We start from the raw sequence: 26,343 nt of genomic DNA, 5'->3' as shown, positions 1-26,343 counted from the left end.
AAAACTGAAGATGAAATTACTTAGAATGAACAAAACCAAAAAGTCAGAGGCTGTCTGTGAAAAATGTGTTTTTCCTCTCTTTTCTATGCACAGTACTTTGATTGCCAAAATGCTATTAAGAAAAAGAAAGCTGTAAAGGCTGTAAAAATATTTTTCAATGGCAACTCAATATTTCATCCATCTTTCTTTCCTTCTTTCTTTCTTTCTTTCTTTCTTTCTTTCTTTTCTTTCTTTCTTTTCTTTTCTTTCTTTTCTTTTCTTTTTCTTTTCTTTCTTTTCTTTCTTTTCTTTTCTTTTCTTTTCTTTTCTTTTCTTTTCTTTTCTTTTTTTCTTTCTTTTCTTTCTTTTCTTTTCTTTTCTTTTTTTCTTCTTTTCTTTTCTTTTCTTTTCTTTTTTCTTTTCTTCTTTCCTTCTTTTCCTTCTTCCTTCCTTCCTTCCTTCCTTCCTTCCTTCCTTTCCTTCCTTCTTCCTTCTTCCTTTCTTCCTTTCTTCCTTTCTCCTTTCTCTTTTAATTTTTTTTTTTCAACATCACTCCCTTCCAGCATTTCTACTTCTAGAAACCATATCCTTAGATACTTTGTGTCATCTTTGTTCACATTTTTTTTTGTTTTCATGGCTTGGCATAAGTAACTAATCAGATGTAACAATCATGTATAAAGTCAGAGAAGGAATAAAATCAAGCTCACTTTCTCTCTATTATGTTGTTTTTCCAGGCTAATTAGAGTAAAAACTAGTAAAAGTGTGTGTTTCTCAGTTAAGAAGAGGTCTGTCTCTGATATACATAGAACAGCTTTTTTATTAAAGACGTGCCATTTTTTACACAGTTTCTATTCAGAGTAGAATTGCACTGTAAACACTAGTGAAAAATATTATGCATTAACAGTGAAGCATTAACTTGCTAGTTTCAAAGCAAAAGTTGCTGCATATTGCCTTGCTCTAAACAGTGTTTTAGAGAACTTTTTTTATGTCTTGCTGTTACACTTCTCAGGAGTTTTTAACATTTATGTGCAAGTATTCTTGACTATAGCAAGCCAGCAACTGATTTTTGAATGTAGATTGCTGTAGAGATTTATGGTTTCCTCATATTCATACATACGAATTGTTCTAAAACTTTTTCATAGTAGAGGAATTCTATGTCATGGTTAGAAGGCTTTGTCCATATAAACACATTATATAAAGCAGTAACACCACAAATACACTTGAGTTGATTGCATTTAATTGACTATATTGACTGTATTAGAGACTGTGATCTGTCACCTATCAGAGCACAGAGAAAAGCTGTCACATCGTATTGAGATTTGTCTGTGACAACCACGTTATCATTTCAAAGACATTTAGACACCTATAGGTCACAGTCTGAACGAGAGGGTTTAGTCTTTTTCTTTGTGATTAGTTACATGCTTTATCATCTGTGCCTGTAATGGGTTAATGGAATCCAGTAGACCTGATTCAATTTTGGGGCTTTTTTCTTCCACATGCTCCATATGTTCCTGAGTCTCATGGGACCAAGGCTGAGCTGTCAGCATTATTTCAGAAAACTATCTTACCGTTTTCTCTGTTTATGCAAGTCACTTAGCAGGTGAAAAAGGAAGTCACTGGAGTCCTATGGCACAGGGCTGGCTGTAAGGGGAAAAGACACGAAGACAGCAGAAAACCGTTCCAAAACTCCTCTGATTTTCCAGGTTACAGTGTATCAATATTTTGCATATTGCATAATCATCTTTGTGTCATGGCAATATCATGTATTTTAGTGAAAGAGGTGATTTGATGATTTATTTATTTTTTAGGAGTGCCTTTAATAAAATACAGTAATACAGATCTTCTAACCTTATATATAAATGTCTGTGTTTAAGGGAACTGAGAGTCAGCTGGGATCATTTGCTCTGGTGAGGTGATTTTACTCAGTGGTGCCCATTCCACAGCAGGTACCAGACAAAACTTGGAAATTAAAGAAACTCATTTGTGAGTAGAGATGTACTGGTGAGGCTTGAATACCAAATAGACATGGATCTTCCTTAGTCAGAATCAGAGGTGCAAAAACTCTGACACTGCGTCCAAGCAAGGGCAGATTTGGAAGCAAAGAAGACTTCTCAGGGAGAAGGACAGACCGAACTGCCTATTTATTCAACCGCTTCAAAATGGCTATTGGGTGGAAGCAGCAAGCCTATGGGAGAATGGAAAAAGAGGTGCATCAGCTGGGAAGGCTAGTTTTAGAGGTCAGAAAAGCATAGGATTAAAAGGACAGTTGACACACTCAAGTTGAATTACATCTTGCAAAGCAAATTTAAGGGTACAGTAAAAGTATTCTTCAGCAATAGAAAGAAGGAAGAAGCTAAGGAAATGAGGAGGCGTTATCCAGTAACGGTGAGATGGAGACTAAAGGCAACGTAGATTGAACCTAGAAAATTCCATCCCTTGAGTGGCTATGTACGCTTGCAGTTCTCTTTTTGGAATCATAGCATGCATTTTCAGACCACTTCCTTGAGTGACAAATTATTACGAATTCTGAATTCTAACAGTGTTCTTCAGCATACTAGCATAGCATTGTTTCCATGTTTAATATTGACAATGAAAGCAAAAAGGTTGTACTAAGGTGAGGCAATTTTTTTTCAGTAGCGTACTGCTGTGTGGATTAGGTTTAAGGTACTCAGGAGGTATTTTCAAATTTATAACTGAAATCTGATTTCGGCACATTAAGGCTTTTACCGTACATTTATTTATATACTTCTATTTTCTTCTGAGCTGGCAATATGAAGGGGAATAGTAATAAGGTTTTATTGAAATGTACCTGCCTCTAATCTGGTATTTGTAACAGTAATCTGGAGAAAATATATCTCTACTGTCATGGAAATTTAGGCAGCTGTAAGTATCAATTTTCTCTGTTGTGTGTGTGTGTGTACAGGAGAGGGAGGATATGTAACAAAAAACTAGATAATATCACTGACTGGGGCAAGACCCATCGATACAATGAGAAGCCAGAAATCCTCTACGTGCCAAGGCCTGAGGGCTAATTTGATAGACTCTCTGAAAGAGTGGCTTAATGCTGCAAGAAAGTGAAATGGTCAGGGGAGTTGAAAAATGTGTTCCTTGCACTAGTTTGTTGGGTGTTGAATCTACATATACAATCCCAATTTCTGATATGAATGTTGTTGAGAAGCAGGCACTAGGCTTCTAAACAAGTCAGCAGAGTGGCAAATGCATTTTTCAAACGAAAAAAATTGTTATTCTGTACATCTAAACTATGCTGATGAACATCTCCTGAATTGTTCTTCTCAATGTCTTGCTTTCATTTTATACAGAAATTAATGCAGACATTTTACTCTGATAAGTTTCCAACCCTCTACCTATCTTCAGGAATAACTCGTGTTCATTCAGGCTGCATAGGGTGGCTTTCTAAGCTTTAGTTTCCAGCTTCTTCCCATATCTTCTGTCCCTCCAGCCTTCTTCCCACACCTTCTCTCCCTCAGACATCTGCTGAATTATTTTGGTTTTTTTCCATTTCATTCTGCTTAAAGTATCTGTGACCAAACTATTATATTCTGATGATAGTCTTTGGTCATTGTTCGTGTTAACAGCAGTTCCAAGGACTCCAGGAGTCTGGTAGATGACGTGCCATGAAAACAGACTCGGTATGGTAGTAGACTGACAGTAGTAATTGCTGACATGATTTAGTAACAAGATACTGAATAATTTGAACTGTATCTATTCAAATCCCTGTAAATTTGAATTTAGCTAAAATTGGTTGGTCCCAGCAGCCACAGGTATTGTTATGTAGCCATCATAAAAATTTTAAAGGAGTGTTGCCAGACACCTGGAAATAAAATGGTAACCTTTGGTAGACATATGTATATTATATTAAACAAACCCGTGGTTCCCATTTAGATGAAAACAGTATTAACTGGAAAGCTTGTGCACAAGTGCTTCTAACACTAATTTCTACTCAATAAAATGTCTCTGTGTTCACATTATGTTTTAATATTTCAGGATTCTGGTGACAGCATATAGTATAAAAGTAATTTTGATTGATTTATTTCCCACTTGAAATTGTGAGATGCAAATAGTTCTATTATATTCCATTTCAGTATGTTAGATTTGTTTATAATAATGTAAATTATAAAAAGATTCCATTGTTGTTCTCCATCGTTTTATGAATTGCAATTGTAAGAAAAGATTTGCCTGGATATGTACTAGTATCACCAATTGCTATAGCAAAATTTAGTGACTCATCTAATAATAAAATGCTAACTATAAATTTGATGTATAATGCATCAGAAGGATTCTAAACTATACAAATCCCACAAGTTCTAAAGAGCAACCCATTTGTAAAGTGAAGAAATCGTCTTGCATAATGAATGGTTGTATTGACAAGAGGTTGCATCAAAATTCATTTTAGTTTAAACTTATTTAATTAATTAAAGTTAGTTAATTTTAGTTAATTTAGTTCTAGTTTGAGTTCTCCATAGGCTTCTTCAGGTTTGGATATTGAGGTCTAGTGATTATCAGTAAGTATTCTGGAGCCTGAATTCTGAGATTTCATTCTAATAGGCAGTACCATGTAAAAAGTTTTAAAGCACGGACAAGTGAAAATTGTAATTTTTTAAAAAAATTTTTTAGTTATTGACTTACTTTCAGGAGTCAAAGATGCCTAAGTTTAGTACACATTGGTTTTATTTATTATTCAATACTACATGTTTGATAAGGTATCCATTTGTCCTTAGTGATATAATAAAGAAATGTAATAGACTTTATACACACTTGTCATATTACATGACAGAAATAGAATGTTTAAATTCTGCCTGCATGGCGTGACTGGATGCTGTTTGATCTCCATTTGATTCATTATAAGATTTTAGAGCGTTTCATCTCTTTTGAAGAAATATTTGCCAGGAATTATTAAGAATATGTATGTATTATTTATGTGTATATATATATATAAATAGTACATATTAATATCAATAATTCTTGAGAATTCTGTTGGAAATACTATCATAGCTGTGTAAACTGAAAAGATGTCAATATTACTCAATCTTATTTTGGTGAACAAGATTTATTTGAGATGTAAGGTAAAAAAAACTTGTTTTATTACTTATTACTCCTTTATATTGCAGCCAGTTGGAAAAGACTGATCTTTTCCATTGATGAGATGTTCAACACAGATCCCCAATGTGTCATTTTTGTTAAGCCTGCTTTTCTTTTTTGCGCTTAGTCATTTTAGCTTTAATTCTTGTTTATGGTAATAATTTTATTATTTTTATTAACAGAAAATAATTTTGGAAATGTGAAAGAGTAAAAAGCAAGACAAAGCATAAAACTATCATCTCAAATGTAATTTTGAGTTTAAACCACCAATTTTATAGTCTAAATTAAAGACTGAAGATCTGTAGTTGAAAAGGTATATAGTGCTAACACAGTTGCTTTCGTGCCCAGTTAAATGTAATAAGTAGTTCTGTTAATACTGTGCTTTGTTTTACAGTGTGTTTTTAAGGTGACTTCAGATTTACTGCTGGGAAAATCTTTAACGTTCAAAGTAAATTGTTCTATTGGGGAGTTTTTGATGTCCAATAGGGGCAAAATACTATGATAAACAAAATAGCTAAATTCCCTAAGGCAAACTTACTTCATTACCTCCTTTATGGATAGGTATGCCAAGTTTAAAAAGAAAGGTGATTGCTCTGGAGCAATTCAATGGCAGAAAATCTTGTGATAGTTGAACTGAACTAATAATTAAGCTGAACAAGAACAAACTTTGATAGAGTAACAGTAGGAAAAGAAAAAGAGCTAAGCTAAAAATGTTCTATTTGTTGTATACATGTTAGTCCTAGTTCTTCTATAAAACTAATAGAAATGGGATTGTTGCCAATACAAATCTCTGTTTGATCATCTCTGCAAGACTTTAAACTTGAATTCCCACATTTACACCTGCCGATTAAGAAAAGGAGCATTTTGTATCCAGTGTTTTCTGATTGTTTACTTTGGACTTTATCTTAACAAATTGATCAGAACTCAGCTGTAGGAAATAGCATATATTGTTGGCATATCTATTCAAGCTTCTTTGTATGATATAAAATTACAGTATATTACACTACTGTATTTGCCATACTGAGCTACTCATGCATGACTTGAATGCATATTAATTAATGCTGTAAACTATTAACTCTGACCTAATACAAAGCTGGAATGATAAGTAGGGTGTGCTACGTTGCCACTTCTGACCAGCACTATGTGGCAATTTTTTAAGTGTAAATTGCTGTGCCTGCAGGAATTTGGGAAAATCACAGCTCATTGTCTGCTTCTCTTGAAACGCTGGCTTCCCTTTGTACAGATCCTGAAAGAACCATGGAAAATGCTCTTTCAGGAGTCATTGCCTTGCAAAGTAAGATAACACCAGTCAGCTGCCTGATAGTAGTATCATGGCATAGCAGCAAAGAGCTTGTAGGGACTTAATCATCTGGAATATCAGTATTGGATTGGATTATTTAAAGGAGATATTTCTGTGTCAAATGGTTTGTATTTTTCTGATATATGGTAAGAAAAGTGGGTTTTTTATTCCTTACATATATTCTTCAAAGATTGTTATTTTCTCTACCTCAGTGAAATCCTCTTGATCCTCTTGGTTCTAAGATACATTTTCCTGAATTGTAGATTGAAATCTATCTGCTAGAAATAAAGTTTTCATCTAATAGGAAATAAATTTGAAGAATAATTTATGTGTACCTCTGAATTTAATTGATGAGAACACTTTTAATAGATTGAGAAAGTGGCTTAATTTGTTTATTTAATGTTTTATCTAGGAGGAATTTCAACTTCTGTTTATTTTTTTACTTGCTAACATGTTAACTATATATATGGCATATTTATGAAATGACATAGGCAATAAAATCATGTCATTAAGTGCAATACCATTCAAAAAAGGTAGCTTTTTTTCCATAATGAACTATTAATTATTGCATTCAGCAATTTGAAACTACTAAGTCTGCTTAAAAACAAGGTACAAGTTAGAATTTGCTAAATTGGTGTTCTGGATATTAGTTATAAAATATGTTTTGTTGAAATACATGCTACTTACATTTCTTTAAAGACTAGTAATTGTCCAATTATATAATAGCTTGCAATAAAGCCATTTAGAACTGGGAAAGTGAAGTATTTCTGTCATTATGGTTTGCTTAAAGTAAGAACATAGGCTAAATGTGAAGATTTTTAATTACTACAAAATAAACACTTTAGAAAAATATTTGCACTAAGGGGTTTTTTTTCTTGTTGTCCTACAGTCTCAGTTTGAACTCAGGGTATTCCATATTCGCGGAGAACATGCTGTATCAACTGCTCAGCTTGAGGAAGCCATTGCACATCTGAAGAATGAACTCGATAATAAATTAAAGAGAAGAAATGAAAAAGCAAAAGATATTGGTGTTTCTACTGAAGATGATAACCCACCAAAGACATACCGAAATGTATGTATACAGACTGACAGAGAAACTTTCATAAAGCCTAGTGAAGAAGAAAACAGAGCTATGAAAAATAACCAAATAGTACCCAAAAAGCTTAATATTTCTTCTTTGTCACATAGTATTTCTGCCCAAAGTGAAAATAAGGACAATTACAATGCACAGTCATCAGAAAGTGTCTTATCATGTCAACCAAACAAATGCTGCCTCCACCACCACCACCTCCTCCTCCACCACCACCACCACCTCCTCCTCCTCCCCCCCTTCCAGATTCTTCACTACCAGGTTTAGTTCCTCCACCACCACCTTTGCCAATGGATCTGACTTCACTGACATCTCAGTTTGGATCTAGTCCACCACTGCCACCTCCACTTTCAGAAGGCTGTAGAAATTTTCAAGCACCACCACCACCACCACCACCACCACTTCCAGGGTTGGGACCTCCTGTTCCTCCTCCACTGCCTGGATCTGGGTTACCTCCACCCCCTCCACCTCCTGGGCCTGGATTCTTTTTTAATAGCACTTTATCTTCAAACCAAGGTCCTCGAAAACCTGCCATTGAACCTAGCCGTCCCATGAAGCCTTTGTATTGGACACGGATACAATTACAAGGCAGCAGGTAAAATATATTTATTTGGACTTAGGGTTGCTATTTATAGGCCATGATACAAGGGTATGTGTACTATATAAGACTTAATAACAAAAAGTTAACAGTCTAGGAATGTATAACAGTAGCAGTGTAGAGGCATGGAATTTACATGTTTTAAGAAAAAATTGAATCAGTTCTAGAAGTCTAAAAATAGATAATAATAAATTATTTTAAAATATTAAATATAAATTAAAATTATTTGCATTCTAAATGAAAATTATATGCACTATAACAAGAATAAATTTTGTTGTTTTTTCTGAAGTGCTCCATGGACAACTCTAGTGACAAGGTAGTTCCTAGACTTAGCACTAAAGAGAAAAAAGATAGCCAAGAGATTAGAAAGATTTTTATGTTTTTTTAAAATGTTAATTAGAATTAGAATTGAAATGTTAAATTTTGGTCACATGAGAACTTAGAGTTTCATTTTTGCTTTCCAGTCACTGAAGGTGATAACCATTTTCAGAGCGCTATATTGTGTCATCCTCTATGATTCCAGTTCTAGAAAGAGTTAAACTGGAACCTAACCTCTGTGTATAACTCTGTCAGAGCAGGCAAAGTAAACCGTATGTATAAATATATGCAGCTTGGGAACCTCAAGCATGAAGTATCCATTATGGAGGAGTCTCAGTACTGATAGAGACCACTATAGTTAAAAAAAATAAATATATAAAAATAAATTACCAATTTAGTGAATTAGTGCTGGGATAAAACACTAGATACACTTCAGGGAAGGAATGCCATCCAGAGGGACCTTGTGGGCCCATGCAAACCTCGTGAAGTTCAACAAGGCCAAGTGCAAGGTTCTGCACCTGTGTTGGGGCAATCCCCGGTATCAATACAGACCAGGGGATGAATGGACTGTGAGAGGCCCTGCAGAGCAGATATTGGTGGATGAAAAATTGGACATGAGCCATCAAAGTAAGCTTGAAGCCCAGAAAGCCAACCATATCCTGGGCTGCACTAAAAGAAGTATGGCCAGCAGGTCAAGGGAGGTGATTCTTCCCCTCTGTTCTGCTCTCATGAGACCCCACCTGGCATACTGCGTCCAACTCTGGGGCCCCCAGTACAAGAAAGACATGGATCTGTTAGAGTGGGTCCAGAGAAGGGCCGTGAAAATGATCAAAGGGCTGGAGCACCTCTCCTGTGAAGACATGCTGAGAGAGTTGAGGTTGTTCAGCCTAGGGAAGAGAAGGCTTGGGGTGGACCTTATTGTGGCCTTTCAATATATAAAGGGGGCTTATGAGAAAGATGGAGAAAGACTTTTTACCGAGGCCTGTAGTGACAGGACAAGGGGCAATAGTTTTAAACGAAAAGGAGGTAGATTTAGATTGCATATAAGGATGAAAATTTTTACAAGGTTGGTGAGACACTGGAACAGGTTGCCCAGAGAAGTTGTGGATGCCTCATCACTAGAAGTCTTCAAGGTCAAGTTGGATGGGATTCTGAGCAACCTGATCTAGTGAAAGACGACCCTGCCCATTGCAGGGGGGCGGGACTAGTTAATCTTTAAAAGTCCCAGACAACCCAAACCATTCTATGATTCTATGAAAGTAGTCTAATAGCATATACCATTGCAGCAAATCTAAAGCTAATACGAAACATAGTGGTTTATTGATTTGTTTATGAGGGATCGTTTGGTGAACAGGTGTAAATAAACAATTTTTGGACAGGCTTTTTGAAATGATCCCCCAACTTTTGTTTATGCTATCCACTTATTCAGCTGACAGAAGAAAAGAAGTCCTCCCATTTATACTTTCTATGCCAGGGCGCATACCTTACTGCCACCGCGGTATCTGGTTTCAGTACTGCTCAGCTGCTCTTTTTTGGATTTTGGCTGATAGTAACTTTGCTTCAAGTGTTTATTAATATAACATAGAGCTCCATTAAGAGGGTTGGCTCAAAAAGTATTTTTTGGGGATGCTTAAGGAACACTGACTATTTCTAGTTTACAACGAGTTGCTAGAATCCTGAAATAAAATTCAGGTCCTGTGTTATACAAGTAATGAAATGACATAATTCTTTAGCTCTTAAACTTCAAATCATTATTATCTGTGTTCAAAATTATTTTAGCATAAGTGCAGTTACAAAGATGCTAAGTTTATTTTAAACATTTTAATAAATTACATTATATTCTTATATATGATTTGGAGTCATACTATATAATGTAATAGTATTATATATGTTATTCTGAACATTACATACTGTATTATATTATATCTTGTTATTATATTGTATAATATATTGATATATTATTAATTGTTATATTACATATTATTTACTACAGATTTCTTATTATATTACTACAGTAAGTTGCTAAATTATTTAAGTATTACAAATTATTTATGATTATTCTTAAACTTTTATTTTGAGTTATTTTTATGATTATATTTAGACACTGCATTTAAATCTGCATTTAAATGTATTTAAATATGAGTTTTATTTTAGTTCACAGCTTTTTGTCTGAATTTATTTTGATGAGAAAGAATCATTATTCTGGTATAATAAAGCATCATAAGGTTTTAATATTTTATATAAAATGTTTGACAGAAATGAACAGTTAATGAAACATCAGTTTATTCTTTCAACGATTCAGAATTAAAGGCATTGAAATATTTTGGAGCAGGAATTTTGAGCATTTTGGTTTTACTTTCCCAAAATTCCTAGTGAAAAATTGTTTCATAGTAAATAAATAGTTGGTCCATAAATAAACCTTATTGTAATTCTTTCCACTGATTCACTGACATAAAAATTTTTGTTCTGAAATATTGGTGGTTCATCAAGCTTTTGCTGAATGCAAGATAAGGTCTAAGTCGTAGCTTTCTGGTGAACTGCTGGTCACCAGATGTAATGGTCCTGCATTTTCATAGTCTGCACTAGAACTGGAAACTTCTTCAAGGGTCTGCTGCTCAGATCAGCAGCTATACAGGACTTCAAAGTTCTTCTTACAGAGCCAGGAAGAATCCGTCATTCTTCAGTGTGGCTGACACCAGGGAGAGTGAAGCTATGGAGCTGTAAGACTGTCCTATGCACAGAATATGCAGCATCAGCGAATGCTAGTGGAAAAATTAGAGTTACTGAAACATTCGTCATAGTCAATGTACAGTTGAGTACTAAGTAGAAAAAATCATAAATTTGAAAAAAGAAATTAATTTTGATTCCCCTTAAATTGATGGGTGTTGCATTTTGTTGCATATTACGTCTGATAAAAGTATGTTTAGTGACATCAGCCATTTGTATTTTATAGGGTTTTTCATCACTTTTTTTTTAATTGCAAATAATTTCACTGCCTTTTAGTGACATCTGCTGGAAGAAGCAGCCCACCTTCCGCTGATAAACAGACAAGAAGAGCACTCAGTTTTGTCCCACACATTTTCCTGAAGCATTGAAATTTTGAAGCACAGCCCATTTAGAATTGAAGTGCTGCGTTTACAGCATTACATATTTTCCCCAAATCCAGATAAAACTAGAGGATTGTGTAAACAAGTTGCAAAGTGTTCTAAAACTAAATCTGGTCTTGGAAGGCAAAAAAAAGAAGGAAAGATAATCCACATTTAAAATTTATAGTTGGTCGAATGGAGCAGAATACTGGTTAGTCTCCCAAAATATAGACCAAATAATTACTCTAGTTTCTGAGAACTGGAACAAGGATAAATATGAGCATACAACATCTGCAGCTAACACGAAGTGGATCAAGCCCTATGCAAATGACCCCAAGTGCTCTTAAAATATGCTTGAATAAAGTTTGTTCGCCATTTGTTGATATTGTTTATTTTTATAGGTCTAAATAGATTACTGGGAATTTCTCAACAAAATCTGCTGTTGAAATACTCCTAATCCTAGTTGAAGTGGCAGAAATCTCTCAAGATGTATTTGCACAAACTGCAGTTGTAATATTTGGTTGTTGTACAAAAACCCTGTACAATACAAATAATGCATTTTGATCGTCTAGCAGGTAGGGGTACTAAATAGCTAAACTTTTTGGTACAGCCCTCTGCAAAACGTTTTGATTCCTTACAAGAGCACGGTATAGGGAAGGAATGCTGTTTGTATAGCAGCAGGGCACGCTGCTTTGAGTTTGAAATCTATTATGGATTTTCATCTATTGTAGTTAGATCTATTATGGTTTTTCATGAATGTTTATTGGAAATTTTGTTATTATCTTTCCCTTTATAGGAAAACTGCTATGCCAACATTATGGGAATCACTAGAAGAACCTGATATACTTGATACTACTGAGTTTGAATATTTATTCTGCAAAGACACCACTCAGGAAAAACGAAAACCATTATCAGAGACTTATGAAAAAAAACCAAGGCCAAAAAGGTATTTATTGTTTCCTTGTGTTTGCTTTTTTGCGTCACTGTTTAATTTTACATTTTAAGAAAACTTCTTTTTTATTTATTGTTGAACAAATAGATAATAGATGGGTTTGTAAATCTAATTTTAAAGCAAAATAGGTGGATTGCTGATTCAACTCTTGCTTGAGAATGCGGGGTCATTATTTAGCTTGGATGATTTCTTGCCTTTGAAAATGAAAGTTCCACATCCCAGTGAGGTAGAAAAAATATTGTATAGGGGAACTGAATGAAAGTTCTCATACGTATCTAAAAGTGCCAATATTTCAGCCTATGTCTGCCCTTGAGTGGATTTATAACTAAAGGCTGTCATTAAGTTACTCTAGCAAACCTCTCTTCCATTAAGATTAATTTTGTTGGAAAAAATAAAGTATAAAGCAAGGAAGAACTGTTAGACATTTTGAATAAAGAATGCTAAACCCGTTTTTTTCCAGTATCTCTAAAGAGCTGTGTCAGGAACGGGCAGGACAGTCATGTCTTTAATGGCCAAAATTTATGCAGTAGCCGTGTCATTACGGTAGCGCAGATATGGCCTGCCTCAGACGTGATCCGTTACAGAGAGAGACTGTACATCTCAGTTACTATGTGCAGATAGGACGAAGAAATGGCATTAGTAGTATTTGCTGCCGGAAAATTCTAGGCTGAATAATAATTGATACTGTTTTCCTAAAACAACATGATTATATATTAGAAACCCATTTAAATATATACTTTATTCGTAAATCTCTTTGAGTTTACCTGCTTGGAACCACAAGAGGGCACTTTGTATGTAAGCTATGCTACCTAAATTTTGCAATTTTATAATACATATAACATGGAATATACATACATAGAAACATATCAGTGCAATCAGATCTTTCAAAACATCTTTGATCATAAAATTCCTGTACTGTGTCTTAGCACAATAGCTCACGAGAAGTGTAAATAAGCCTATAGAATTTATAAAATTCAAATTCATGTGATGCAAAAAGTGAAAGATGAAAAATGGAGCCAGGATGGGGGCATGCTGGCATTTGTAAATACACCCTAAAGAAATTATCAATTGTTAGAGTCATTCGAATGTTAGTGTCAGTTTGGACATGAAGATCTCTGTGAAAAATATTTTGGCATATTTTACTTGAGAAATGCTTCAAGTGGATGTGGCATGTCGTACTCAGCTGTATCTGAGTTCACATTTCTGATGCCCTTGTGCTAAAATTTATTTTTACATTTCATTAGTTTGCCTCTTTCAGAAAAAAAAATATTTTAATAGGAAAAAACCAAGTTTCTAAAGAATTTTGAAGAACAATGTAACCAATGTAACTTTAATGCAGAAATAATATGCACTGTTGCCTTTGTATTTAAAAATCTCAGCAATTAGGGGAATATACCTATTTCTCCAGGTCTATTACAGCAAACCAGGTAGAGAATTAGATCTGTATTCTGAAACATGAAATTGCATTATTCTTTTTTCCTTGCTGCTTTGTAAACTAACTTATTTGCTACAGCAGCACAGACCTCTCTTAACTTTATCCAAATCGAATTGGATAATAGTTACTCCATACAATATAGGAAATGATGGTATAATAGTAAGTACTATTTCTTGTGAAAAACCAATGTATTTTCTGACAAAGATATCTTCTTTATTTATGTCACTGTTTGAATTATTGTTTTGTTATTAAATGTAAGCTTAATGTTTTAAGACTTGGGATATGTTCACTGAAATTAATGAAATGAAAAAGGTTCTTTTAAAATACTGTGTGAAAATACAAAAACAAATCCCCTGAGAGGTAAATTAAGAGTTGTATCTGTTACTATGTCTTTAGTTGGGTAAAACTTGTGGAATTATGATCATGGTGTTACAAACCGTGGGAATTATAGGGCTTTCTGTGAAAATTCAAAAACTCATGGTCAACAATATTAAACTTTCCATCATTTAGCCAATTTAAAAATTAAAAATGAATCAGCTCTTAGAATTCAAATGATGTTTGAATTTAATTGAGTATAGAAGCATTTTCTTATTGTATATCCTGTCTTTCCATCTTTCTCTGTTAAATTACTCATCGTAGCAGCTGAATATTTTTACAGAGAGTTAGTCCTCTTTGTTGGTCCTGTGTTTTGCTTTGTGTCTCTGAAAGCCCAGATGTCTGCAGGCTGGCTCCAATGGATCAGTCTTGGTGGGCTGCAAGTGATACAGTAGTAGAGAGGCATTTTATTTAGTTACAGGAGGGTTTATTAGTAGACACTAACAGAAAGCTCCTGTAGGCGATGTGAAACTATCAGTTCTGCTGGCTTCATTTGTGTTTTCTTATGCTTTTTCTCGGCTCTCAACTTTTCTTGCCTCTTTTCTAACAATTATATATATCTGCTAGGGTTTTAACAACAATCTTTGTCTTCACTTCAGTACAGAAATCTGTGCTTGTCTGATCTTAAGAATGCTACAAGTGTCATGGTGTGTGGAATTGTATAGTCTGGTTAAAGATGCTTTCTACGGACATGAAGAAAGACGTATGAATCTTACAAGGTTTATCATATATTATAATTTTTAGCTGATGCTGTGTCATTTTATATTTCTTTGTACATCCCTTTCACATGTTCTGTAAGAAAGCCTTCCAGAGCAAGATATAGGTACAGTGATAGAATCTGGAGTAGTACTTTGTGTTTGGAATAGCTAAGCTATTTTATTTAATAATACATGTTACTGCTGACCTATTCACTGCATTAAATCTCTTATCCTCTGCACAAACAGATTAAAATATTCACTGCATGCTGTGCTTTTGTTGCTTACAGCTGATAGACATCTACCATTTTCAGCCAGAAATATCTAAATCTTGTCCTATATAAGTGGAACGGATCGTCTGTTTTCCACTACCATTTGGCAAGTTATGCTCAGAAGGGAAACTTTTCAGTATATATTTATATTCATATATATGTTTATACCCATATAATATGTATATAATGTACTTACAATAGAATATATAATTTATAAAATAAATATTTATAATATAGAATATATTTATACTCATACATATACTCGATGTCAAAATAGGAGAATACATTGAGGATTCTGTGGGCATCTATGCCAGGTCTGGTTACCTCAGTATTTTCATTTATAACCTGGATAATGGAATTTTAACTCTGCAGCCATCACCTAGTTGCGAGAGGCTTCAAATGTACTGGAGTAGACCCTTTAGAAAGCTTTCATGTATCAGAGATATGGTCTGAAAAATAGGGATAAGCACAAAGATAATGTAGTTCAGGATATTCGACTACCTAAAAATGAGATGGGGTAGAAATGGCTAACCGATTAGGTAGTAGTTTAGCAGAAAGGATCTTGGGATTACGACGGCTTACAAGAGGAACACGAATTGTCAAATTGTGGTACCACTAAAAGAGGGAAGACAAAACTCTGGTAGATCAATACAAGTATTGCTTGCAAGACAGTCTGCTCAGCCATGTCTCAGTTGAGAGCTGCATCCGGATTTAGGCGCTACAGCCCTTCATTAAAAATATTTACTAACTGTAAAGCGTCAAGAAGAGTGAGAATGATGAAAAGTGTAAAAGTAGTCTCTGAGAAAATAATTGAATTATGATGATTGTTTAGTCTAGAAAAGAGAAGGTTGATAAGTGTCATCAAGTGCATGCAGCTGCTGCAAAGAAAAATTATAAAAAGCTTTCTAAGAGTAAGGATAACAAAGGAATGCAGAACAATTTTGGCTAGGGAAATTATGTTTCTGTATTGGGAGATCTTTAAGAAAATTTGTTTAGAATGATATACGTATAGTTGATACTGTCTTAAAGTGGAGAAATGCTTTGGATGACATTTTGAGTGCCTTTCCAACATCCTGATTCTGTTACTCAATTAAAAGGCATAAAGTCCACTTTCTGTCCATTGTCCTGTGGATGGAAACAGCTGGCTTTCTTTTTTTCCAAAGTGGAAGCACTTTCATGATTCCCAAATTCATTGCTTTCGTGCCTGCCGGAAAATGGCTCATAAATTGATTTACACTAGTTTCTAGAGGCTATCGTCCTGACATGAGGATGAAATTATTAGAATTTGAAATGCAGTTATTAAAAAAAAAAAAAAGGTATTCTAACAAGTATGTGAGAACAGAAGTTAAGAACCTTCCAGCAGCAATGGTAATATAACTTCTTAAATAACTGCATAGAGGGTGATTTTATTTATTTTTAGGCATATATTAGCTCATTTTGGAAAAATACAGTACATTCATTTGATAGTGATACAATGTAAAAATAATATAGTTTAAATGAAGGTCAGATGTACCTTTCTGGAACACTTATGTATTCTTGAACTTTGTTATGGTAATGCTTATCTGGCTTAGAAGCTCTGCAAAGCGTGAGCGGCTGCTCATGTTTCTTCTATCATGCACTCCTTTGGACAATTTAGCAGCTTTGGAAGAATCTCTTTTTTTTCCAACTCTACATCCTCTGAAATATTTCAGGAAACCCTCATTCTTGTCCATTTATCTGCTCTGCATATATGTGGTCTTGTAAATAAGAGTTCTACGGTTTTATATAGATAGTGATAAAAATAAATATTCTAATTTTGTAGGTATTATGTCTTGAGAGTAGAATTTGTCTTTTCTGGATGGGGAGAATTTACTATCTAGATGAATATTTAGTTATGTCCCAATATGAGAGCAAAATAGTGTGCAATATAGTTAAGAACTAATAAATGTAATTCTCTCATAAGAATGCTTTTGAAGTGTAAGACTAAAAGCATGGTAAACTTATACGAGAAAATACAATGCAGTGGTTTTTTGGATGTGATATATAAAAAGGAAAAGAGACTATTGCTTGCATCCTGACTTTCCCAGAGACTCTAGATGGATAAATGATGTATAGAAGGACTGGGATTTATTTCCTAGTGGTTTCCTAGTTCTGAAGTGGTTGAATTTGCAGCAAAGCTGGTTACTGGAGAAATGTTAAGAAGTTCATTGACACCTGAATATGAATCACATAAATGTCTCTCTGGTTTTGGCCTGTTCAGTTAGCTTAATCTAAATACGTTAAGTTACTGGTATGATGCATCTTGGCAATATTCATTGACTCTAAAACTATTTATGCCATGTATGGTGTTGTAGTCTTTAGTTAAGCTTTTTCAAAATTACATAGAAGTTACAGCTTCTTGTAAATGAAGAAAAAAAGGGCTAGATCCACCAGGTTATTTTAGTACATAACTTCAATTTAGGTATTGATTCTATTGGACATTTAGACTTTAAATGCCTTTTGAATATGACTCCTATTTTTAACTCCTATTTTTAAAGTATCACTGACACGCTGTGAAAGTGCAATTGTTAATCTAGACTGTTTTCATCATCATTTCTGTATTTTCTTATGCTTAGATTGCAGTTGTAGCGTTCTGGACATATGGTTTTTGCACCTATTGTGTTATCCACTAGCACACACATTAAAGCATTTGTCTAGGAATGTATGGTTTATTTAAAAAAATGTATTATAAGTTATATTTATGAAATTGCAAATGGACTTCGGCTATGAAGTTTTATGTACCAAAAATATTTAACTGGAAGTAGATTCAGTACAGTACCATTGAGGTCCATAGCTGTTTATGAAAACAATGAAAACTGAAAAAATTAGCATATTAAAACTCTAAGCTATTTTTCTGAAGAAAAAAGAAAAAACCCAGCCATTGATTGTTTTTGAAAGAACTCAGCTTTCACTAGATTCAAATATAATTTGAAGCATCGAACATCCTTCCCAGACTCTGAAATTCTTCTATAGATATTTGCATGTCAGATGAAGGACTAAGTCTTACATACAGACAATTTTGCTTTCATTCATTCTAAACTGTTAACATTTCTTGTCTGTACATATCCATGCAAATTATTAAGCTGATAGGCACATGTAATTATTTTCAAGCCATAGGTTCTGTTTCCTGTTAAATTTGCAGAACCAAAATCTGTTCTTGTGGTACCAAATAGAAGAAAGACAGAATTAGGTCATATATTTTGGAATGAAATAAAAACCATGATTCACTATATATTAAGCTATGATACCCTGTAAGCCTGAAAAAGAGGTACTTTAGGAAAGGACATGCCTTTGCTGTGATTTATTCCATGTGCATTCTGTACCTCCATTGCTGGACTTACACGTATTTGAAGTTGCCTTAGTTTTTCCAATATATTTGAGCACTTGTTACTAAATTACCCTCAAAAACTCAAGTATTTTCTATACTTTTTCAAGAAACAGGATAGTTGGATGTCTGTGATGCCACTCTGTCTTCATCTTACAAAAAAATGAGTAAAAGTCAAGTAATTTGTGTCAGGTGTATGCTCCAAATGAAAGTCCATCAATCATTTTTGGCCCTTTAGTGCAATGATTATCATTTCAAAGACACAGGAGGACATTAAAGATAATGGCTTTTCTGTTGTCTATTATCTCTAACAGACTTCACATAATTATTAACATATGTTCTCATTTAAGAAGAGTGTCAATATTTTGAGTGAATTGCATTTTTTTAACTGAAAGGGATATGTCTGTCAGCAAGTTTTTTGTCCATCTGACTAAATGAGGAATTATAATTAATGAATTTTGTGTTTCCGCAAGAAGGGTAGATATTGCAGAAAATGTTGGAAGCTTTGCAGGGCTGAAACACAATGACTGTCTTCAGCTGTCTGCATAAGATAATAAACAATGTTCAAACTTGAGTAGAAGTAGTAAAATGCTAGTGCGTGCTCTTCCGAGGCACTCTCACTTTCTTTTTATTTTTTGTGCTGTACTGAGAAGAATGAATATGGCATTTCCTTGTTTACCACAAAGCTCTGCAGTCATGTAGGATATGGAAAGTATCCATAAAGGGTAAATATCTATTTTGTGGCTTTGTCTTGTTTTTACAGTTTTGATAGGAATAAAGATACTGAAATGTTTCTTACTAGCTCATTCTTACCTCCTATTTTATCCTGAGAAATTGCCATTTGCTTGTCCTTTAGCAAAAGGCTAAAAATAGTGGGGGGTTTTAAGCCGGTAGAATTGCAAATAGAATTACATGTCTCTTAAAATATTTTTAAAATATTTTAAAAATATAAAGCTATGGTTCATCCATGTGAAATGAAAAATAGTTAAACTTGGCTCTCCCTTGAGTAGGGGCAGAAGAGATAATGTCTAGACTTAAGCTTCTGAAATTTCATTGGTAACTCTTGGGGTGCTTATGTAGAATGGCTTGAGGGGCTTACTTACTTGCTTCTTGTGCAGGATATTCTTACTTGCTTCTTGTGCAGGATATTCTTCCTCTGTTTGAAGAGGGTTTCAGCAGACTACTTATGGGACCAGGCTGTTGACTTCACCATAAAAGTTAATGAGTGGGAATGGAGGGAAACACTGTGACATGCAGGACAGCGTTTTAGCTTATGGTTTCTCTCAATAAATTTAAATATTATGGAAAGAATCCATGCACCAGCAGGAGGAAGGATTTAGCTTTTAATCAGTAAAGTAAACTGAATCTGTTCAGATTTCAGCACCAGTAAGTTTTCTCGACAGAATGTAGACATTGCAGTTAGACAAAACAGTGAAGTCTGTCGTATAATATTTAATGAAATACATTTCTGGCTACATTAGAGAAACACCTTTTAATAGCAATGACAGAATAATTTATGAATGTATTCAAGCTTCAGTATGTCTCCACTTTTAAATTAGATGATAACTATTTGAAAGATGTAGAAGGGGCACTTGTTTACAGCAAATCAATTAAAAAATAGTTGGGGAACATCACATAGAGCAAATAATACCATGGATCGGTGAATTAAATGAATTAGCACCAGCAGGCACGACTTTGTCACTGAGCCAGAAGATGCTGCATCCATTATAATGATACATTCATAGTCTGGAGGAGCGGCCGGCAGCTGGCAAACCCTGCCAGCTGGCACAGCAGCATCAACTGGCGTCAGCTGGATTTGAGCTGCTTACCTGTCACTGCCAGCTACAAGCAAGCCCCAATATGCTGAGAGGTGATCAGTGATTTGTCTTTTAAAAGCATAGACTAAATAGTTCAATGCAGTCTTTACAAAATTTCATTTTATTTGCCTTATGGTTTTTATGGCCTGGAAAAGTGCTGATTTTTTTGTGTCTCCTTTCCATTTGGAATTCACACACATATGTAATTCCCTGACAGTGATTTCCCCAGAATAACCATAATTTCAGGCAAAATGAGTATCTCTGAAAATATGTTCTCTGTTTTACTACTGATTATATATTTTTGTCAAGTTACGTATTGGTTCTAAAAATCTATGACAAAAGTCCTATACTTAACAACTGTGTTTTTAGAGTAGTTTTATGCCCAATTTAAGCTATTCTGTTGTCTTGTTGCTCCATTTTTGCTCTCTAATGAATAAAATATCAGCCTTCAGTTACAGATTTCAGTTGGTTGAAGCTATTTCAGGTAGTCTGAATCTAGTCTGATGCCTGGTAATTGTGACCATGTGTACATTTGTCCAAAATGCATGTGAACATACAGTTTGTTGGCCATTTTAAAACATGAATCTCTGTTTTAGCTTTTAAAATTATACGGGGTCTTCTTTAAAAATTTTTTCACTAATCTTTTAAGGAGAAAGTCTTGCTTAGCAATGTGAGCTAGTTTGATCATATCTGGACAATATATTAGCACTTAGAAATACTTTAATAGAATGATTTCAAATGTCATATTGTCTACAACAGCTATAGTCTGGAAAGGTTTTGCCTCAAACTAGGCATGTCTAATGGGGTTTATGACAACCTATGAATTTGCCCCCGAACAAGGTCAACTTGGAGGTCAGTGAATGCTATACAAATTGCATACTACTCAAGCCTGTAATTATCCCTGTAAGAAGTTAATGTGCTGCGGAGTTCAGCAAATTCATGTAAGGCTTCAGAAATGACCATGATAAACTGAGCAGTTACTTACATTTGCTCTGCAAAATCAGAGTCAACGGAATGTGATGCTTATAGAGTATTCATTTATGGTAACTTGTAGCCAAATCTGCTTGTGTAGTCAGGAGATAAAGAGCTTTAATTCTTTCCCATTTGTAGAAAACACTTTAAATGGTATTACTTACTTAATATCCAGCATACGTGCTGTACATATAGGCTGAAAAAACCTCTCAGGATAGAATTGATTTCCACTTTTGGCGGAAAATATGCAACATCTACTTTAACATAAGTTCAGTAAATGTTGAGTCCCTACCACAGGGACATTAAATATCTGTCAGATCTTTGTTGAAGGCAACATGTATTCCAACTTGTTCATGTGTCGTCCAATTTCAGTATTCTATAAATAAGAACTAACTTTGCATTTTCAGGTGAAAATGTCACTGTCATTTCTGTTTTTCCTGTATTTTTCAACTATAAATCTACTTTTATATAGGTGAATAACTAAGTAGTTGCACAGTTAAATATTCCTAAATCCCATAAAACACAGATAAGAAACATTTGTCTGAGTTAGTATAAATTTTGTCAGTTATCTGTAATGTGAGCATCTATAAGAATGTTACGGGGACAAGGGATAACAGTTATATAGAGTTTTTTATATTGTATTTAACATCCAAATATTAGTGTCACCCAACTATTAAAATTAAATTTGGATACATATAGATTAAATACTGTTTACATACTAGGAATATAAATTTAGAGGAAAACTGAGCTATTAGTTTTAATTTTACATATGAGTTAGTATTTTTAATAGTATTTGTTCATCAACACTATGAAGTAAGCCAACTGCTTGGATCTGAACATTTGTTATTTGAAGTGCTTATGTCTGTATTGCATTTTGTGATGTGCTGCTGTCATATCTTCCTTACGATGTAAATCAAAATCACAAATACCAACAGTCCAAACCTTGTAGAAAGTTTGATTTTGACATTTCTAACATCCAAATTACACTTCTAAAATTCTCATGGTTTACTTTTCATTATTTATGGACTGATCCACATCAGTATCACTAATTTCAACCAGCCAAAATCACTTTCCCAAGGTTTCCCTCCCTCCTTTTCTTCTCCTCCCCCCACCCATCATCTGAAAAGATTACAATCTGAATGTCAGTATATTATACTAACAAGGGTCTGTTACCCAAATTGTGAACAAAATCCTCAAATCCTTATGAAATGTCAAGGGTGTGGAAGAAGCACAATAGACAAGAGTAAAAGAAATCCTTTCGGTAGCCCCTGGTGTTCCAGAAATAGAGTTGAGAGGGCATAAGAAGACAATTCTGCAGTTTTCCTTGGCCAGAAATTGATCCTTTGTGAAAAAACTAGACTTAAATGTCTTCACACTGAAGTATGAACTAGCAGTCAAACTAAAGAACATGTGATGTACTCAGTGTGTCTTAAGTGTTTCTGCCCTGGTCACCTTAAGGAGAAGGGAGGGATATATATTCCAGAATAAATATTTGCTGTACCTTTTTTTGTTTGCTTGTGTTTTTTTGTTAACAGCATCCTACAAGTGAGAGGTGATGCTCTTTACTAGACCTGGTGAAAATTCAAGCTTACATTTATCAGCCATTTGTTAAGGTGCAGAGCGTAGGGATAAGATGAAGGTCTGGTGTTTGGAGAGACATTGAATTCAATTCACTAATTAGCTTCTGTCATTAATTTGAATGAATCCTTTGTAGAGTGTTCATTTTATCTCAGATCATTTTGCATTATCTTTCTAGATTATCAAATTGTTGGATGGAAAACGGTCTCAAACTGTAGGAATTTTAATATCCAGTTTGCACCTGGAAATGAAGGATATCCAACAAGGTAAGTGTTTCTTACACTTAATGTATCATATCTGGATGTATATTTTCTCATAGCCCCTCCTCAGAGAATTTCTTACGTTACAGAATTCTGTGCTTTGAATATAGTCCTCTTTAAGGTATCAGAAGAATCATTCTTTCAGTACTTGTAAAAGTTTCACCTAAATAATCAGAATTGAATTTAGGTACAATTCCTTCTGCACCAGTTCAGCTGGCATATCACTTTCAGTACAATGTTTTCTTAAAACTGTTTCATATTCCGTCCCTACAGTCCCCTCCTTTTTCTTAAGCAAGTCCTCCACTGACAAAACAAATGGAAGGCTTATATATAAATCTTTTGGGCTTCAAACATGCAGTCGGTATTTGTTGAATGTTTAAATTATGATTCATTAGCAATATAAAAAGTACATCCCAAACTGATGCAGCTACCATGTAGCAATCAGAAAGGTGATTACTGGGTGGCATTTTTTAAAGCATAGGGCTACTCATTGTATAAATTCCATTACTGGTAGAAATTATCTGAGTTTGCCAATAAAACTGTAGAGAAATACAGATTTTTCAGAACACTGGGGTAATTCAGATTCTGCTTATGTTCTGGATTTTAAAAGATATTGTTTAAGGATATTGTTTATTTCTTTTTCACATTAAAAAAAGGAAAATATTCGCCATTTAAAACAACTGCTGGAAGAATTCAAGTTGATGTCTCCTTTTTGCTATTGTTTTCACTCCATCACATGCAAATACTGGGTAGAGTGTTGAGATGCTGCTGGCATTGATTATTATTAATTTCAGAAGAGCCTTTGAGCATCTCGCACTTTAAAAGCACAAGGGCTTACAGATTTCTCTTGGGATGGAGGGAAACAACAAAAAGAAGGAATAACTTTGTGCCTGCCAGTATTGTGTGAAAGGTATCAGAATGAGATGGAAAAAACCTGCTATTACTAAAGGTCTGAATAATTTGCTGGCAGGAATTGCAGCAATGTAGGATGGGATAGCAGCTGTATTATAAAAGCTGTATTATAAATTCTTAAGTATCTTCAGAGATGTTTTCAGGACACTTTATTTTCCATGCTATGACATTCTACTGAAATAGAACATCTCTCTCTCTCTGCCATTTGCTGCACTTCTATAGCTTTTGAAACCCTCTGGCCATTTTATACCAAATTTAAGAGAAAAGAATAAGTCAAATATTTGGCTATGTATACACTAGCATTTTAGCTTGAATCAGCAGTTTTGAATCAAATCTACCAATTGTCCTCTTTGCTGTGTTTGCATTGCAGAGCAATGCAGAGCAGTCTCAGAGTGCACAAACAGCCTTCAGAATTAAATTAAATGGGATGTGCCCTAGGAGCGTGCCAGCAGTCTCCACCTATAGCAGGCTTTAAATTCCACGGGATCAGATGAGAGATAGTTAAAACTCCCTGAAATGTGTATAGTGTGAACACTGGATCCTCAGTACCAGCTGTTGCTGTCTACAAATCCATTTCTAAAGACTACACTAGTTGCAGTTGTAGACATAGCTAATGTAGTCCTACAAGTTTATTGAAAATTAGAGTGTTGGTAGAAGAGAGACACCAAACCAAGTGCTGTCACTGAAGGAAAGTTTATAACTTTCATCACCCTCTCCATTCTTGAGGTAGCAAATGACTGGCCTGTCACCACATGTGTTGCTCAAGGCAGCAATAGGATATGCTGCCTCTTGCTTATGGAAACAGCTAGGAGATACAAACAGGATTTGGGACTAATGTTAGTGGAACTTTTTTTAAAAAATATTTTACAAAGCAGGAGGAGTGACTCTAATGAAGATCTGTGTGCAGAGACTATCTAGGGAAAAAAACCCACCAGACTCAAGGAAAACATCTGTTCTCTCAAAAGGATCTTTAGAAATGCATACTACAATGAAGACAACAGTAGAATTACATTTGTTTCTCTTTTAATGTGTCTTTAACCCTAGTATTTTAATTAATTTAAATCTGTGCACAGTCCTGCCTATCAGCAGACAAAATCTTTGAAGATCGCTATAGTCAACATATTGCATGAAAAAAGATCATACATTGAATAGCTTATGACAACACCTAACCAAGAAAGGGCATGATCATTGGGTGATGAATGTCAAAGTTCTTTTTTTTTTTTAACAAAGTAAAGTTACAAAGAGCTACCTCTAATAAACATGAAAATTAAGCACTCATCCATTTTTTCAAACCAATTTCAATTGCATAATTCAGTATGTGAAAGACACGGAAGAGAAAAGTTAATGGTCTTTGGCAGCTTGCAACAGAGAATGAAGAAACTTGAAGCAACGGAAAGTTCAAATGAAAAAAAAAAGCATATCTGATTTTATTTCAAGTTTTTCTGACCATGTTTGTTGAAAAGCCATGTACAAATTCATTCACTGCCTATGTATAGCGTACTGGTTTATCTACCTTAAGTAGCAGTTACGGAAATAGAGATATAGAAAAACTGTCCTCAAATCAACTGTTCCTATGCATACAGATGCATGCAGAATTCTAGAGAAGACAAACAAGAGTAATCCCAAGAAAAATTACATCCTTCTTTAAAATAGTGTGAGATTTCTGTATCTGTAGGATCACCCTCTGAAATGAAAGTAAATAGCTGCCCAGCATATTCTGTAGATAGCTCAGCAGTGCAAAACAAGCAAGTGACCATATCTGGCACCCAGATGTTTCAGTTTGCATTTGCTAATGAGCCAGCTGCCACACTTCAGGAAGGGAATCTTCCGCACATCTTTGTTGGAGAGAGCGAAGTTCATCCTTTGCAGATAAGTTTAAATTCTTGCTGTGTCTGAGTACAGTCTAGGGAGAAGACAATGTCAAATGGAATAATTATTTTGGCTAGTGTTGATATTATATGATGCAGAGAGAAAGTTAACATTGTCATGCTGCACCTGTCCGAATATTCACCTTTTTGGTAGGTGGGAGAGGAGGAGAAGTCCTAGGTACTGTAATGTTCTGAGAACACTAACAAATTTTATTGGGGAATCTGGTATTCAAGAGGATAATATAGTTCCTGGTTAGACCACTATTAATAATATTCATTTTCTGAGCAGAAGCAGCAGACGGAAAATCTACCTGTCTCAATATGCTATATAGGATCTGTATTTATATTTAAAAATCAAATAGCAATAATTGAATTATGCATAAGTTTGAGATT

The 26,343-nt window shown here is 34.5% G+C and overlaps 1 protein-coding gene across 1 annotated transcript in view; it reads left to right on the top strand.

Annotated features, from left to right (window-relative positions):
• Positions 1–26,343, top strand: part of FMN1 (formin 1) — a 149,631-nt gene that overhangs the window by 41,308 nt on the left and 81,980 nt on the right. Inside the window, 4 exon segments of the mRNA XM_075753012.1 lie at positions 7,269–7,638; positions 7,641–8,064; positions 12,268–12,409; positions 23,089–23,176. Of these exon segments, the coding sequence (XP_075609127.1) occupies positions 7,269–7,638; positions 7,641–8,064; positions 12,268–12,409; positions 23,089–23,176 (1,024 nt within the window).

The sequence above is a fragment of the Balearica regulorum genome, chromosome 5 (assembly GCF_011004875.1).
Source record: "Balearica regulorum gibbericeps isolate bBalReg1 chromosome 5, bBalReg1.pri, whole genome shotgun sequence".
NCBI lineage: Eukaryota > Metazoa > Chordata > Aves > Gruiformes > Gruidae > Balearica > Balearica regulorum.
Note: the sequence above shows the minus strand (reverse complement) of the source record. Positions and strands in the feature narration are given on the sequence as shown.